General features: G+C 37.2%; 1 protein-coding gene across 1 annotated transcript; it reads left to right on the plus strand.

The window, feature by feature from the left end:
• Positions 1 to 1450: 1450 nt before the first annotated feature.
• Positions 1451 to 5294, plus strand: LOC136344437 (inosine-5'-monophosphate dehydrogenase 2-like). The gene is made up of 9 exons (XM_066291910.1): positions 1451 to 1650; positions 1708 to 1756; positions 1808 to 1909; positions 2647 to 3125; positions 3178 to 3362; positions 3412 to 3651; positions 3703 to 3859; positions 3909 to 4052; positions 5111 to 5294. Exons 1-9 carry the CDS (start codon positions 1553 to 1555, stop codon positions 5214 to 5216), a joined length of 1560 nt encoding a protein of 519 aa, XP_066148007.1. The 5' UTR covers positions 1451 to 1552; the 3' UTR covers positions 5217 to 5294.
• Positions 5295 to 18595: the final 13301 nt, after the last annotated feature.

Genomic DNA, 18595 nt, shown 5'->3' on the forward strand with positions numbered 1-18595 from the left:
ACTGTGGTCGATGGATTTGTCAAATACACAAAATGGTAATAATAACAAAAGTCTAAAAAATATAACATTAATGTAAATAAATATGTAATAATAGAAAACAATGAGTTTTGTTATTACTATTATTATTTTCGACGGCGACATACGAGTGCAAAGGGCTAATAGGCAGCAACTCCGGATACCTGTACTTTTGAGTAAGCTTTAGATTAAAGCCATGTGCAACTACGGATTGAATCTAATGCGAAACTCTTTTGGTATTTTATAGGGAATATTTAGAACGATCTTTTAGCTATTAAAAGTTCCAGCCAATTTAGATTCCTCCGGTACTGGCAAGTTTTTAATATCAGCGAAATTCAGTAGAATTATCATATTTCTGAGTAAATATTTCAGAGATTTGAACAACACAATCGCATTCAATTCCAGTAATTCTGCTTCAGTGACCCAGAAAAACGAGGTTCTCTCGTAAACAACAAAGTCTCGCTAAGTCATGGCAGTACTGCGGTCGCATGGTAATGGGCCAGTATCACCTTGAGTGATCAATAAATGGGTGACGAGTAACTTTTACGATCCTCTTGTTTACCCAACGAATTTTAATTAATCAGGCCACCGATTTTTGAGGAAAATATCATGTGAAAACGGCTAGGGACCCGACTTGGTTTCTGATGAAACCAATAATGGCAAGTGCAAATAGAGTTAGACCTTATTATATTGTCTGAATCGTTGATACTGCGATTAAAAAGTGGTTATAGGTTCTTTTCAAATCTCAATTTTTTTGGAGCACCTCCTTCGCTAGTTGAGCAGAAAAAACTATGTATCACTCAAATAATCCCTTCATACTTTTTAATGAAATTGGCAGATTTATGACTTTTGAAGTCCACAGTGCTCTTTCTCAAAGCCCGATAAGGAAAACGCGGCAAAGATAAACTGACATACTCTAACTTAACTTTGCCCGGTTTGAACTTAACAGCTCTATTTACATTTCTGAAACCTCAGAATTTCATACTTCACAAACTCCTCATAAGTTTAATGCAAAAACCATCAAAGCCAATATTGAAATTAGTAACCGAAGGCTGTTTCCGTTTACCTACGTCGAACTTGAAAAGTTATTTGACCTGATTTACTCTTCAAGAGATTTACCTGTAAAGTATCAGTTCCACGTGTGTACGTTGAGTGTTTTGCGGTTTGAGAATTTACCGCATTTCCTCCCGAACGTGGATTTTTAACGCGGAAATTTAATGGAAAATAAACGTCAAAAGCAATAGGATGGAGTGGATTCATGGCCACGTAAATGGAGGGAAGATTGGAGGCAGTGGTTTGTTTTTATTATGTCTATAAAGCCACGAATGTCGAATAGTGTAAATTTCCTGCCAATAAAATGATGGAGTACATAACGAGATGCCCTGGTAAAGACAAACAATTTTATCGGACAATTAGAATTGCGAACAATTTTTAGTTGATAAGCATGTTCCGAGCAGACAACACCGGCATCTTAACGATTTCAGTAAACAGATTCTAAGACGAGAAACACGTGTTTGCAATCAAGGCCAAAAGAAAAATGCCCATCGTCAATGGACACAAAAGCAACCACGAAGAATGGAAAGATGGAGTTTCTGCCAAAACCATGATGGATTCAGGCAATGGCCTCACCTACAAGTAAGATTTCCACTGCAATGTGCAACCAAATTATTCATAGAAACATGAATTATCTAGCGACTTTATAATTCTTCCTGGATACATTGATTTTCCGCCTCAAGAAGTTGTAAGTTTAAGTCACTATTTATTTCTAAATTATACTAGCAACTTTCCTCAGGATTTAACATGTCAGCTAACCAGGAAAATATGGCTTAAAACCCCTTTAGTGTCCTCGCCTATGGACACAGTGACAGAAGCTGATATGGCCATAGCTTTATCTGTAAGTTTTTTTTTTAATTTATACACGAATATTTCGTGAAATTAATATTATAAGCGTCAGAAGAATTTAGTGTATAAGGTCAAAGGTCCCGTATAACAAGATGTTCTTATCAAATTGTAGCAGATATATCTCAGCATCAGGTCACGTTGAAATATATAAGAATTTTGTGCTTAATGATCTGCGAAAACTTTCCAATTTTTAACGTTTATATTTGTTCATTATCTTTATTCAATTTTGGCTAAAAGTGGCCTTAATAGCTCTTGGCCGTTTTAATTTCTTTGTTACGTCCCAAACAGTTCTAGAAGTGATTTACTGCATTAAAGTTACTTCTTACTTCTGAATTTCTTAAAATCCTATGTTAAGAGAGAAGAGGATAATGCTGATCGAATGTTCGTTTCGAGAAATGCTCGATTAATGTTTGGAAAAGGGTTTTAATTAACTCTCCCAGCGTGTCCGTATTGGGGTTTCTTCTTCCTATATTCAGACATTACCATTATTACCTAACTTTAATTTATGAAAATTTGCTTTAATGGACCCAAAAGGTTTGAAATTGCTGGCAAAGAACTTGGTCAACATCACGTGCGCAATTGTAAAAGCACGTGTGCTTTTAGAGACAATTTGTCTAGACCCGAAAAGAGATTTTTGATGTTAAACATGTTCTAAAATCCCGCTGTGGCTGTTTCAATCCTCGAGCGCTGTGCTGCCTTCCATTAAAAAAAAATCCCTTTTATTCATAGCTTTGTGGAGGCATAGGCATCATTCACCACAACTGCCTCCCTGAGTATCAAGCGAACGAAGTTCAAAAAGCCAAAAAATACAAACATGGCTTCATCAGAGACCCCATTGTCTTAGGCCCCAAAAACACCGTCATGGATGTTATAGAAATCAAGAAAAAACACGGATTCTGCGGTATTCCCATAACTGATACGGGGCTTCTTGGAGGGAAACTCATTGGAATGGTCACTTCCCGAGATATCGACTTTTTGGAGAATACGAACATGCTCGGAAGTAAACTTGAGGATGTCATGACCTTATTGGACGACCTTGTGATTGCTCCTTCAGATGTGACTCTTAACGCTGCAAATGAAATATTGCAGAAGAGTAAGAAAGGGAAATTGCCTATTGTGGACCCTGAGGGAGCTCTGGTAGCGCTGATAGCTAGAACTGATTTGAATAAAGCTAGAAATTTTCCTATTGCTTCAAAGGACGATAATAAGTTCGAAAATCTCTATAGAGTCACTAAATTATAACCGATAGATTATTTTTAGGCAGTTGATAGTGGGAGCAGCTATAGGGACCAGAGAAGAAGACAAATATCGTCTATCCCTGCTGGTTCAAGCAGGAGTCGATGTGATTGTCCTAGATTCCTCACAAGGCAACTCAATCTACCAAATAAATATGATCAAGCACATTAAGAGAGCCTACTCTCATGTTGAGGTTGTTGCAGGAAATGGTAGGTGTCTCTTAATCTCCTACCATCAGCTAATTAACATATATTTTAGTTGTCACTATGAAACAAGCTCAAAACCTGATAGAAGCAGGAGCAGATGCTTTGAGAGTTGGGATGGGCAGTGGTAGCATTTGCATCACTCAAGAGGTAATGGCTGTCGGCAGGCCGCAGGCCACAGCAGTATATAGGGTGGCCGAATACGCCCGAACATTTGGAGTTCCTGTTATTGCAGATGGGGGAGTATCCTCTAGTGGTGGCATTATTAAGGCTCTAGCTCTAGGAGCCTCCACGGGTAATGAGCAACAATTTCTTAGAAACCTTTGTCAACCAGCAATCTTTGCAGTTATGATGGGATCAATGCTAGCAGGAACCACAGAAGCACCTGGAGAGTACTTCTATAATGATGGCGTTCGTCTTAAGAAGTATCGAGGGATGGGTAGTATTGAAGCAATGACGAGCAAAGACACCATGGGATCTGCCATGAGCAGATATTTTCATTGGTGAGAATTTCCTTTTTATCGAAGAAGCGAAAACTAATTGTGATTTAAGTGAGGGTGACCAATTGAAAGTGGCCCAAGGCGTAAGCGGAAGCATCGTCGATAAAGGGTCAGTCCTGACCTACGTCCCTTATCTGATAACCGGAATAAAACATGGATGTCAGGATATAGGCGCTAAATCTCTGAAACAACTTAGGTAAGATAAGGACGGGGACAAATTAATGTAGTTTCTAGAGATAAGGCGACCATTAGTTAGAGGGAAGGAACAGCTTTATGCGCTCGTGAGTGTGCTTAAATTGGGGATAATCGATTTGGAATCACGTTGTATCAAGAGGTGTATCGGGGGGCTTAATTGTCGAACACGTATATTACCGACTGTGGCTGCTTGCTGTAAGAGGCTTCAAGAGAAAGTCCCTATAGCAAAGCACGTTGACTCTAGTTATATCGCACCCTTATTTGTATTATTAATTCCCAAGTCTCTGTAAAACTTGATGATTCATAGAAAATCGTTTTGGGTTTTCCGATAATTTACTGACGTTAAAATTTCATAGAATATCATTCCAATTTCCAGTGCATTTCCAATTTAGAGATCTGCATAGAATCTATTATCTCTAATTGGATTATTAGTTTACAAATGCTCATCAATGGTGGCGACAATGCACCTCCACAAATAACGATCCACATATATATAGGTTTGTGATCAGAATCTCAAGTTTTCGTTAGCATTATTCTTAAGTTAGGCAATTCGTAAATAATTTTTTAGATTTTCAAGTGGCATATTATATAGTTTCAGTGGCAGAGTGGCAGGTGTATACAGAATCCTAACTGCTCTATTAGTTTTACAATTTTCCTCAAAACTCGGAAATAAAGATCATTCTCTAGGCCTAAGGGATGCATTTCGCAGATAATGTAGCTTTTGTTTGAAGAAAAGTTGGAGTGTATACAACCTGTAGGTAATTTCCAGACACCTGCATCCAAAACTTGAAGATTATGTCTTCCGTGAAGGTTATCTGAGCGATGTTTTAGCTAAATTGATGGTAAATGGTGCAACTGAGCTTCAGTATTTATACGTACGCGTAATATTTATTTTATCATTTGTTAGAAAACTCTTGGCCTCAATCGCTCTGGTACAATGTGATTTTTATCGAAATTTCAAGGTCGGATTTGGCCTCAGTCTCCTTTCCTTCCTCTCAAAACAGAACAACATGTTAGCTTTTCTGAGAATAAGTCACAGCTAATCTCGTGCCATTTCAGAAAAATGACATACTCAGATGAGCTCCGCTTTGAGCTGCGCTCTTTCTCTGCCCAACAGGAAGGAAGCGTTCACGGCCTGTTCTCGTACGAAAAAACTTTATTTTGACTCATCACTGCAGTATTATTGCAACTATTTGTAAGACAATTTATAACCTTCATTTTCTAATATAAAAGAGTTACCGAACTTTAGATTTATTGCAGTCTCAACTTGCAAACTTTACACTAAACGCACACTTATAAAATCATAACAAATTTATAGGGAAGGAACAGGAGCAAAGCAGCCCTTTGCACTAGCAGAGCAGCCCAGGTGTTGCATTAGTCTTCTGTCCAACGCAGAGACTCCTATCTATAAATCTCCAAAGGAATAAAGAATGTATGGGCCTTTGGAGATGCCTCGCTTTATACTCCCTGGAAAACATGTTTATATTTCACAGTTTTACCTGTGGAGCCCAATGATTTATAATGGCTTCTCGTCATTTTTGTAACACCAGGGGCACTCAGTGATATTGCGAAAGCCCTTCACTTGTCGATTCGCATTTTATGACATTTGAAAGGTTAATCGGACAAGGAATAAAGCGAACCACGTAACTTATTTACACGGGGCAATTTAGTTCGCTCCCTATTAAACCTGAGAATGTAACAAAGATTTCGTGATAGTACACAACCCCGTCAGGGCAATGGAAAGTTCGAACTGGCTGTCTTTTAACACCGCCGCTAATTTCCTGCAGATGTTGTTAAGTTTAAACGCAAATAAAATTCACTTTAGGGGTAATGGGTTTTCCTTTGTTTGTGTAGGAAAGCTGTGTAAAAACAACGATATATACGGTGGATATTGTTAGTTAGTAGGTGAAACATGCAGGCAATTTCAATCAAAATGGGTCTTCTAATCGCCATAAAGTGAACGCTAAGATCAATTCTTCTACATCGCTCTTATATTCAGACACTCCGTCTCTCATCATCAACCTTAATTTTTAGAGATTTTTTGTTCTAAATTGCGTCAACGGAACGACAACGTCAGTTGTTGTGAATAGTTTCTTTAATTGCACCAAAATACATTAATTTTGGAACATCTCAAAAATCAGACCTGGCCCTTCTTTCTTCGCTAAACCAAGGTGATTTTAAAAGTGACATCGTAAATTTTTCAGTACCAGAAAGATCTCAATTTTAAATCATTCAGTGTACTTTTCAAGGTATTTGGAGATACTGAAACGTTCCTAGAGTGAGCTTTTAGAACACTTAATTGAAACGAGAAAGCTTTAAAGCGTAACTGGATGAACCTTCATAAAAAGCCTCAGTATAAAAATACTGTTTCAAATTGCTTTTTAAAAACACTATTTCCCCATTAATCCATCATATACGCTTTGGTAGAAATCTCGCCTTTGACAAGTGCTGAGCAAACACGTAAATCCTCTCTCGGCAAGAAATGAAACGTGATGAAGTAAAACAAATTCAGCTAAAAGAGGACCGATTAATTAATAGTAATGGAAGCACAAACAAGGAGGGAATGTGTTTCCCCAGAATGTTTGCGGAACTCTTAAACGATTCTGGCCGTCCTCTTTGCATGGACATGTACGTCCTTATTCCAGTGTTTGCCTTCTCAATTACCCAGATTTGATGCTTCTATTTAAATAGGAAGTTTGAGTCCAGTCGAGGGGAAAATAGAGGTTTTTGTTTCTATCCTATTCTCATTTAAAAAAAACGATCGATTTAAGACAATACAGTGCGGTAATAAAGTGACTCGATACAAGTTGTTAAATAGGGTTCCAGCTTTTGTTTCCTGCGAGCGTAAGTTAGATTACATTGAATAAAAACCGAAAGGTAGAAACATAACTATCATAACTTGTGAAAGTCATCTGTGAAGGCGGTAAAACTCTAAGAATAATAAAACTTTTAAACAACCACCACACTTTATCTCCCGAAGTTAAACTACCTAGAAATAACTTTCAGGGTATATTGATATTTCCGTGAAAAGTTTCTAGTTGAAGTGCATTTGAGGAGCTTCACATTTTTAAATTTGTCTCTGAAGCTCTTAGATGTTGTCAAGCACGATATGACTTCTTCGGGGAGTGAGAAAAACGATGTAGCAAAAATGTCCAAACTTGAGAAACAGTTTAGGACAAAATTAGGTCTTTAATATTGGTCACTCACACCGTTACCACAAGCTCCTTCCCAGTAGTAAACCTGCCATCTCCGAGTCATAAAGTAAAATTTATACTAGAGACGGATTACTTAAAATATACAACGCAGTGTTTGCATGTATTATTAATTGTGCCCGGGAATTTCCAGTCTTAAGACGCTAATTAAAACTGAGCCTCAACATGTCTCTATCTTCCAAAAAGCCTCATTACTCCCTCTTAAGTAATTTAAATGAAATATTTGCTTTGATGTTTCTACATGTGAAAGCCGCCTATTGAGCCTCTATTCGGTCATACAGAGGTAGAAATTAATTTCAATACGTCTGTGCATATCTCAGAGCTCAAAGTTTCCAGTTGCGGTGGGCGCAAGAAGCCTTTTAGCCCTTGTCAAACATACTCAAATATGAATTATGGCTTAAATATATGCATATTAGCGCATTTGGGCAATTTGTCTTGGTCGTCGTTACGGAACGTTATTTCCCGGAACTCTGACATGTTGATAAAGACGTATAACTGGTCATATAAATGGCCTGACCGCATCAAACTATCATGCTACTAATTTCCTCTATGATAGTCATTAATGCCTGGATTTTCCACGAACTTGTTGTGGAACGAGGTATTATAATTTCACGTGACATGTGAAACGTTGTCCAGGGTCATTTTTGAATTTTTCATATATGCCAGAGAGAGAGAGATCTAGAGATCGGAAAAATCTCGGGTTAAACAAAACCCATTGAATCTCATGAAATGTCATTACATTGAATAATAAAGGTAATCTAATGTAAAGATATATATACTTGTGTGTGTGTGTATGTAATATATATAACATATATAAATTGGAAAAATAGTTGAAAAAGCATTGTAAAGAGGGGTTTGCGGTCAGATGGCTTCAAGGCTCCTAAAGAATCTGCCACTGATTAAAAAATCAAACTACAATCCCGGTTGTAACGAAAATGTAATATCGGTAAGATCTATGATATTCTATTGGTTTACTGCCTTAAACCTAGAAATCCTTTCTTTACTCTAATACTAACGTCAAAAATACATGCGTAATTTTAACATTCAATATAAATTTTCTTACGTTAAAGCCTCCTCTCTATTAGATAGTGAAAGACCTCTCCAGTGATTTCATTTGAAACCTCGTTCCCAGCTTGGAGAATTTGTTTTGCATTGCAATTAACAATTTCACGCCTATTTGACGACCTCACTATAAGAGTTGGTGTTGTTCCCATGAAGCGCCCGGGCATTTAACTTTTAGCCCCCATCGGTCCAACCGTAATGATCAAGACCCAATCTTCTTGTTTCTTTTTGAGCAATGCCCGGGAGTGGACACTTAAATTGGTACGTACAAGGTCGTGTTCCCACGAACGCCTCCCGACGGATGACTTTTCATCTCGTCGTACTCGCCGTCTGATTCTAGGCAATAATTTTTTCCTAACTAGCAGATTATTAGTTCGTCGCCTTCATTAGTGCACCTTACCTTTCTAGGAACTAAAGCTTTTATTAAAATACTGGATGGTTAACTACCTTTTATTATATCAATCTCTATATGTAAATGTTGCTACATGGAGAAATTCAATTCCTTCATTCTTCGTAGCAATGAAAAGTAAACAGCTTTCGTAGTTTTACATCACAAAATTTGACGAGGAAAGTTTTGTTTATAAGAGTTTTCATCACAGTTCAATAACAACATAAATTCTAACAATTTATTGAGGTTTTCCACAAGGGATCTGCGAACTTACCTTGATTCAGTATAAAGGCGAAATAAATTTCATGATAATTGCGAGAAATTTTCCCGATTGAGACTAGTTCTCCAGACTCATTTGAACTGGAGAACATGGGAGTTACCGAGCAGATATGCATCTCTCATTACATAAAACTCTGATCAAATTTCAGGAAGATCCTCATTCAAATAAAACGGAGTAACCTCAGTTCTTTTGAACAGTTTTGGACACAATGCAGTTCGTGAGAAACTTTCATATAAAGGTAATGTATTTTCTGTAAAATACCTTATTGGATGGGCTTTTCCGGGATGCTCTTGACGCACTGGTAAATAAGTCTGGACGTCACTGGAAACGAAAAACATTCTTTGTCCTTAGAGCTACAGCTATTAAGATTTGAATGAAATACATGTTTGGGGAGGGTTTCATAGAACTAATTCTCCATTGACACTTAAATGAAACTAGACTTAAAATGACAACATCCAGAGCTTAAAAGTGACTAATATTGCGTGCCTTCATTTCAAAGGAGTGTATATTTAAAACTTATTAAAACCCATACCATAAAAGAATTTAATTTGCCTTTAGCTTTCGCTATTCGCCTCTCTCCCCCGGAAAGACGAGATTATAATAAAATTTAAATGAAATGGCGTCGAAAACTTGCAACAGAAGCATTTTTCTAATAAAATTCCGCCCAGAAAAGTTCTAAAGTTAAGAGGCCGTTTTCTGTGGATTATGAGAGGGGTCTAAAAGATTACTAACAATATTTATCCCGAGAAGAATATGAGCATAAGTCCAATTTCGCCGTATCTAGGCAAAGTTTAGATTGAACTCGCCGTGTTCTCGAAGTTAGGTTTTTACTTGAGGGAAAAGAATTCCTTTGTGCTTCAAATTTATTGGCGCCTGCCTCCTTTGTCGCAAACCTGTTTATAGATATGGAAAACTTCACTGATGAGGCCCCAACCGAAACTATCATTCTCAATCCCTCGAAGACAACTTTTTGTCACAGAATGCGTAAACTTCCACCTGAACTTTCCTTGTATTTGTCTCGTTCAGCTTAATTAGACGAACTTCCACACTTCGTCCAACTTTTACACACCAGAGGATCACATGACTCGGTACTAACAAAAGATCCTTTATAATTTACGTAAATGCTTGATATTCATTGCCTCATAAACCCTGCAGATGCCCAATTCGAGGACAGTATCGATATCTGCCTAAATTCCGTAAAATATCCAGGTTACTTCTCTTCCTTTGTGTATACATCCTTCTAAAGAGAATTTACTTTCGAAGTTTGATATGCAAGTTATTTTGGCATGACAGCATTTCCGATAGTCCCTTGAGATATTTGCGAGTGTACAGTTTCCCCCGAACATTGTTTCCAGGGTTTCCGTTACATTTAAGGCCTTAAATATTGAAACGAACGACTCGATGGGGACAAGAGTCTGGCTAGTTTTATTTTGTCGCAGAACGTTAAAGACTAACGTTAATTAAAATTGTTGCTAATTATGGAATCCCACATATGTAGCTGAGCACTCAAAATTGACACGACCCTTCTCAGTCCAGGATATTGTTATTGGAAATGGGATTTGTGAGTGATTGGGGGTTTTATAATTAAGTAGGGGGGGGGGGGGTGATTAAAACGGAATTTGGTTGGTTCGTTAGAGAATGGCACATATCTATTATTTGTTCTCGTAAACAATCCAGAGTAAAATCAGACCAAAACCACATCAATTGGGGTGATATTTAAACTCGCGTTATTTGTAATGAGCAGATTTCACCCTCCAGCTCCCTCGATTTAAACAAAGATGGGTCTCTTTCGATCTGGCTCATTTCTACCGTCTATACAAGGTTATCTTAGAAAACAGTATTTTCTACAAATAGTTATTAACGTAACTATTTAGAAAATGCAAAATTTTATGTAACCTATGGGAGTTTGCGGGACGAACGAAACGAGGTTCTGCAACGTGACACGAGTTATATAAAATAGCATTTCCTATTGCGTTTCATGCATGACTTTGTTCTAATTTTGCTATACGTTACAGAAATCAGTAAAAAAATGCAGGAATTTCAACACATTTCCTCATGCGCTCTGTGTTTGTAAAAGTATGAGAGTCATATTTCTCACTGGCTCCATTTTTTAGTGGAATTGTGTCATGGAGATACTTCCAATTTCAACTAATTTAATGACAGTTTTTACAATGGAAAACGAGTACGGCAAGGTGAACGACAGTGAAAATCGTTGTGGCTTATGCGAAAATAATCGCGATTTCAATGTTCTTCATAACGAAACAGCGAAGTTAACGTAAGTTACGCCGCTAGTTATATCAGTTGCTTAAAAGAAGCCATCGCCTTTATTAAAACCAGAAATTTCAGAACTTCGTATGAAACATGGGAGCTACACTTAGGTCAATTAACTTAATTGAACTAATTTCAGCAAGGTGTAACTCGGTCATTAATTATGCTTACAAAAATTTTAAACCTAAAAAATTTACGCCGTCTTTAAGAGTGAGTTACACCACTGGTTCTTTTACAATTTAGATTTTATAGAAACCTTCAGAGGCTTACTTAAATCGATTGCAGGAGGATACAACTTTGAACTTTGCCAATAATTTACCTTGCCGAGTTTTCTTCTTTAAAACTAAGTTACGACACTGATTCACTTTTTGTAGATTAAATCGTTATTTTCCTTTATTTGAAAATCAGATATTTCAGAGGCGTACGTATATTCACCATCGCCAGAATACGAGGTATTCTAATTAAGCATGATTTCCCAGAATTGTCAAACCTAATGCGTGTAAACCGTGGGTCTGATATTTTACACGAATTAAATTTGATTTGACAAACTTTCAAAAGACTGATGTCCTGGAGCTTTGTGCGCCAACAGGCGTGCTTAAAAAATGTGAATTATCGTCCTGGAATAACAAAAACTAATTAACGTGTTTTAAGTTCTTTCGGATATTTCTAGCTCAAGATAAAACGCAACTTTGCCACAGTTTAACCTAAACTCTATCTCTTGCAGTTTCTGAGATCTCCATGGTGAGCTTCGAATTTGCTTTATCTTAAAGTGGGTGTCCCATATTTCACGTGATAGCAATTATCTCAAAAGCTCCTAGAGATAGAAGAAATATAGCACTTTTTACACTTTCGACAGTCGTAACTTCCGAACGATTTAATCTATGGCAAACTCGCTTTACATTCTTGTGTGTGTGTGTGTTTTTTTTAAGACGAATCAGTATACTCTTTGACAGGCTTCATTCTGTCATATTTGGAATCCCCATAAGTATTTAAAACCTATGATGAATGTGTAAAAATTCCGTTGCCATAGCCCAAATCGTTCGGAATTTATGACTATCGCAAATTCAAAAGTGTCTAATTTAAAATATCAATTTTTCGCAAAGCGTAGATATTCGCACATAAATAATAATTAACGTATTGATATGTATTATTGTTGAAGTGGCAAAGTATCTATTTTAGAATAAATACCTGTTGTACAAACACCCATCTTCTACACTATCACAAATGTTCAGGTCACAACAGGGTGCGGAGGCAGGGGCAATCCTCCAGTCTGCCTGTTGGTAGAGTAGATGCGGTGATTTTCAGGGTAAAGACGAAAATCGTTGGTAGAATTCCGTTTGTATGGAGAACTGTCCCTGGCCAAGTCCTTCTTCAACTTCCTGGGGTGTTTCGGCGAATTTGTGCATCTCATCCACATGGGCGTGTAGGCATTGTCCTGCGATCCGTCTGATTTCATTTAATGGGGCTGCAGATGGATGCAACGATGAGCTCCTTTGGATTTCGATTTGAATCTATCCATGACGTCCATGCTCTTAGATGGGTATGGTTTGACCCTCTAAAATTAGTACCGTTCGAAAGGTTCGTCTTCTTTCTCCCACTCATCTTCCACAGGGATGTTTTCGCGCCATTGAAATTCGTATTGCTACCGTTTGCTGTTAACTGAAAAATTTAGGAGGAATTATTCATTCGGCGGTATAACAAATAAACATTTTCGGAGTCTTTTACCAAAATATTCTTTACTGAAACTGAGCGACCTTGCCTCGGGCCTCCCGGTTGTATCCGCCGAACTGCCTTTTTCTACCTTCGAACATGACACGGACCTTTCGCTAACCGCAGAAGCATCGGACCGCAGCCTTTGAACTGGATACAAGGGGCGGAAAGCTCTTTTACGATATAACGACGGAAAGGCATATTTCTATAAAGGGAAAATCGGAAAATTGTATTTTCAGCTTGACAAGGTTTAAAAAGTGATTTGTTTCCTCTAAATTCAGAGTCTCAGTGTCATAGGAGATAGGAGAAAGGCGTATGATTCAATGCACTGCTCGTAGATTTAATGATACATACGCTGATGCTGGGCAATTTGATTATCGAAGCACGATTCATTTTACGAAAATTTTAGGCGGTTTTTTAGTGAATTTGTGGTGACGTCACCATTTGTGACCCTACCACCGCCTGCCCATTTTGAACTATCACCTGCACAACTTTGGATCGGTTCCCATTTTCACAGTTTGATGGGTGCTCAGGTGCCTTCACATCGGAAATTAAATTTACTAATAGAATTTTCAGATTTTGGTCGAAATCAACTAAATGAAAAAAACGACGCCGGCAAACCAATAAAAACTGTTCAAACAGCCCAAAAATAAACCCGTAGAAAAACAGGGCCGAATTTACCATTTGCCGAAATGAAAATTAAATTTTTAGGTCCATGTGGCCGCACATTTGCATAGGAATAAATAGAGTGTAACAGTTAGTCACACTCCATGTCATTCCCATTATTGCTCTTGCAAATATGGGATAAAGTTTTAACACTGATTAAATATTTGAATTTAGAGGAGGGCAGCAGGTAATACGTTTGGAAATTGTCACCTTGTCTAAAATATTTAAATAATGGCTTCATAAATAATTAAACAGTCCTACGTGATTAAATTTCAATATGTCCATAGAATCAGAATGTGAGAAAAGTGTTTCTTTTTCAAAATCTCAGCAAGGAGGGGTTGCAGTGCAATCTATGGGAACTCACGTAGCAGACCGATCTCCGTATAAGAGAGGTTTTTAAAGAGGCTGCAACTCCAACTTCAACATCCACGGCGTCTTCTGACTTATTGAAGAATCAGGTGCCTTTATAGGTGACCTGAGAACTGGAGAACGGCCCTCAACCTTCCCAGTGCGTTTGTCCTAACATCCACCGGTCGAATGTATAAGAGTCTGTTGCAGGGTTACCAAGATTTGCCACTTGGAGATTAGTTCGGAGAGCCTGTTTGAGGCGCATTCTAACCCTTAAATGCCGAATGTGACTACCAACGTGTGCTATCTAGAAGTAGCCTGCGATATTATCTTTAGTGTCTTTTATTCATTGACCTCCCTCATATTTTTTCTCCATCGAGCTTTTTCCCGATCCATATGGCTTCAGTGTCTTGAATATTCAATTTCCATGTGGCAAATAATTGATGAATGCCCTCCATAGGGCTGTAAAATTGTCAAGTTAAAGAACATGTTTATTTGCAATTTTGGCAAGTTCTCGAAATTTCCTGCTACAGCATCTATGTCTCTTTCAACTCCTACGTCAATACCCTTGATTAACCAGCTTTAGGTTGCAAAATTGATGATTAAAAAGAATTTTTTTTGGTAATTTACTCAAGCTGTAATGCCTTCAAAACTTCCTTAAAACAATATTCTTGTTCCCTAACCCAGTGTTAAGTGTCAAACGTTATGGTGCAGCTCTTCACCTCGGCTCCGTCCCGATAAGCGGATTACTCGTTTTCTGAAAGGAGACAAGACAAATCCTTTTCCACTATCAGGATCTTGAGATCTAAGACATTTTTAGAGAGGTTTTATTTTTTGTTGTCCGACAGTTTTTATAGAGGCGTTGAGGCGATGAAAAGTGGACGTTTATTAGATAAGACTGGGGACGAATAGCTGGAAATACTAAGAGCTGCTGGTACCAATGCCGTCTCTGTGCCAAAAACAAGCATACGTCACAAAAAAAAATTAAAATTATATCTATTGCATAATCGATGTGATATGTTCGGTAAGAAACTTTTGCTGAAAAATAATTTATTTGAACTCGAAGGCAAGAATCCTCGATTCAGAAAGATCTTTCAAGCATTCAGTTAACCTTTGACCATCCGAAACTAAACAGAAATAGATTCATAATTAAATCAAAGAAATTCCCTTGAAATTTCCATTCCGTCTCGTAATAGATACAACTTTGCAGAGCCAAAATTGGAGTGCACTTCGCAACTCGGTAAACTCAAGCGGTTCATAAATTACGTCTACCTCGTTAAACTGTAATATTTCGTTTCTTTTAACATTCATTCTTCCTGCTGCTTTAGAACATGATCCGCTTTCATCCTGCTTTCGTTTATTTCCGAGTGAAATGATGTTTTTTGAGCGAACAGAACGGTGATTTAATAGTAAATCATTGTGGCATAAAACTGAAGAAAATCTCTTGGCGCAGTCGGTAGGATTTCAATGTGTGGAATAGAATTAATTAAACTCATCAAATAAACGAAAAGTCCGTGTGTTAAAGCTGCAATCGTGTTGTGGCAGAATACAGGACTTTTACGGGCAAATAAAAAGCCATTATTCTAAACAATAACTTCATCGACAGACCATTTTTTACGCCCTTGTATCGGACTTTGGGGTACAATGGCCTGTCAACGAGTTGTTTATTGCCTCGATCTATCCAGGACTTGTCCCCAAGTCCAGAGTAACGCATTTACCAAATTTCAGTAAACGCTTTTCCGATGGGTTTACCTTGTATCAGGTCAACACCTGTTAAAGCTTATGATTTTCACAAAAAAAGGGGGGCAAATTAAAGTGCTTTTTGCTACCATTTGATTTCCAAACCATTTCCTAACGTATATCTGTCATTGGAGACCTCTGAAACGGGAACGTGTTCTTCTTCAGTTCCTGTGGGAATCTCGGGAAATGCCAATATGTTTAAAAGGCAAATTGAATAGACGTGTTTTTTAGACGATCATTGGCATGGAAATTGTATCTTCGTGCCGAGCAAATTGTCTTTTCTACTTTCGGAGCATACAGGATGCTAGGATTATTGGCAGAATTTTTGTGGACTGCTTCCTCATTGCATTTTTTAGTTTAGGATATTGATCCGCAATGAAGACCCAATCGATTCCCGTCTGAATGTCGATGATTATTGCTGAGTCTCTTATTCATGTATGGTCACGTTGCGTCCAAAATGTTTTTTTTTCTCGTTTTTAGTGTGCCTGATAAGGCCGAATATCCGTTGGCCGTTACACGATTCCTCTGTTATCTGGCATCCAATTAACACTTTCTCCGAGATTGTTTTTAGAAGCTTCATTTGAGCTTTTGTCTTCTGGTTTCTGTCTGGTATGCCGGATTACTTTGCAGAGTCTCTTAAAGTTAAGTCTGGTTGTATGGCGTCATAGGCTTTCTGCCAGTTGTTTGATATTGCTCTTTTCTCTTGTGAATGTGTTTTGCGTTTTTTTATCTTTACCACTCTCTGCGATACTCAACTCGACGTTTTCTTTTCCGACTTGGTAATCCGTATCATTTCGACGAGACAATGGTTCTCAATAGAACAAAGGTATATATATATATAATTATATGAACGTTCATATGAAGCAAATAAGCAGAACTTTTGTTAGTACCACACATACATAATTAGCCAATTTAATTATGTCCTAAAACATATGCATTCAGTATATGTATAATGAATAACCACCTGAACTCCTGCACTCGCACACTTCAATATACAGGACCTCCGGGTTTTTGCAACAGAATTTTAACTACGTATTTTGTGCATAAAAATGATGTTAGTTTACTGTATAAACTATGTTCGAGAAATATTTTGTTAAGGAAATACAGAGTGTGGCAGTTTTATACTTTATTCAATTTATCTTTTATAGCTGTCAAAGTTGTTCAGATATTTAACGCAAATTTGAAGTGTAACTTACTCTTAGGGGTCTACATGATTAGATGATACTAGACGATCGTGAAAATCTACAGGATGATATTTTTTAGGATTATGACCCATTTTAGCGCTCAAAACTTGTTTATGATACATCGCATATTATTTAATTTTAGAAACTTAAATGTTCTGTTCATTTTAAATTCCCTTGTGTGTTTTGATCATTCTAGCAGTTTTCTAGTCATTCGGAAAATACTGAAATAAGGCACGCTACTTTCCTCGTCGAGTAGGTTTGGTTAGTTTCTGACATGCCTGCCATTCTACTGAGATTACATTTTTTGATACACTACTACAGTGTAAATCGGAGTAAGAATTTACTTGTTGACGATTAAAGAGTTGAGCGAAAGTTCAACAGATGAGTAGTGAAAAATAGGAGCAAGTATGAGGACAACAGTAACTTCAAGTAAAGAAATAATTGAACTGCGATAATTTAATCTGGATATAATAACAAAATAACTGTAATCAAAATAAAATAATTATTACTACAGAAACCGTTCGAAATGATCGCAATTACGTTCTACATATAAATTAGAACGTCGCTATATAGAGCACCAAAAATATCTCAAATTCTGAGCGGTTATTCTAAGAGCAGAATTGTTTATTCGCCTAATAAGTTCTTCTTGAGAGTTTACTGCAGGAGTAGAGTAGACATTTTCCCTCATAAATCCCCAAACATAAAAATGTAGAGTCGTTAGATCGGGCGATCGAGGAGGACAAGCGATTGGTCCTCCACGATCTACCCATCTTTCTGGAAAGTTTGCATTTAACCATTTTCTCGCCACCAAAGAATAATGTGAGAAACATCCGTCTAATTATGCTACTTACGTCTACTTATACAACCCATGTTCAAAATTTGAGCTAAATATCTCAAAAATTTTGAGGGCGACAAAACGTACATTGAAAAAATTACAAAATTAAAATTTATAATTTTTTAAAATTAAAATTCTTTTAAAAAATATATATCAAACTAATATTATTTTTATACGTAGAATAGGTGAATGAAATTCTGCTACAAAAAATCCGTACACCTTGTATGTATATTTCGCTTTTTCTCCAGTTAGATCCTGGTATTAATAGCTCGTTAAATATTTTATATTTAATCCGTCAAATGGGTTAATGTGAGATGGATCTCTATTTAGACTTTTTAGCAAGACAATACTAATTACTACTTAATATATTTAAAAAAATAAAGCACACAACATGTGTTCAGCCTTGAATATCATGCTTCATAACACTAATTCACACTCGTAAACGTAATTTATTTGCATGCAGTGTTTTGTACAAAAATTACGTTTATGTCTATGAATTATTGAAATGAGTCGGACAATTCCGGATTTTTTATATTTTAAATACAGTGGAACACAATGCTGACAACCCTTAAGTAGATTCCAAAGGAATTTTTTCTGCTCTCACTGCCATCTGCACCCTTCGACTGAACCTCAAAAAACTTGTCGCCGACTGAAATATAGAAATAGTGTTTCTGAAGGAAACGCAGCAAATTCCTGCATTATTTGTGTACAACATCTATATCTGCATTAAAATCGATGGGCAACTTCCGCGTGGATCAACAGATGGAGCGGCAGAATTCAAGTAATGTCTCGTCCTTTCGATAAAGAGGGCCCTAAAGGTTCGATTTAGATTTATTTCAACTCGGCTAGGA

This window comes from Euwallacea fornicatus, chromosome 17 (assembly GCF_040115645.1).
Source record: "Euwallacea fornicatus isolate EFF26 chromosome 17, ASM4011564v1, whole genome shotgun sequence".
NCBI classification, from domain to species: domain Eukaryota; kingdom Metazoa; phylum Arthropoda; class Insecta; order Coleoptera; family Curculionidae; genus Euwallacea; species Euwallacea fornicatus.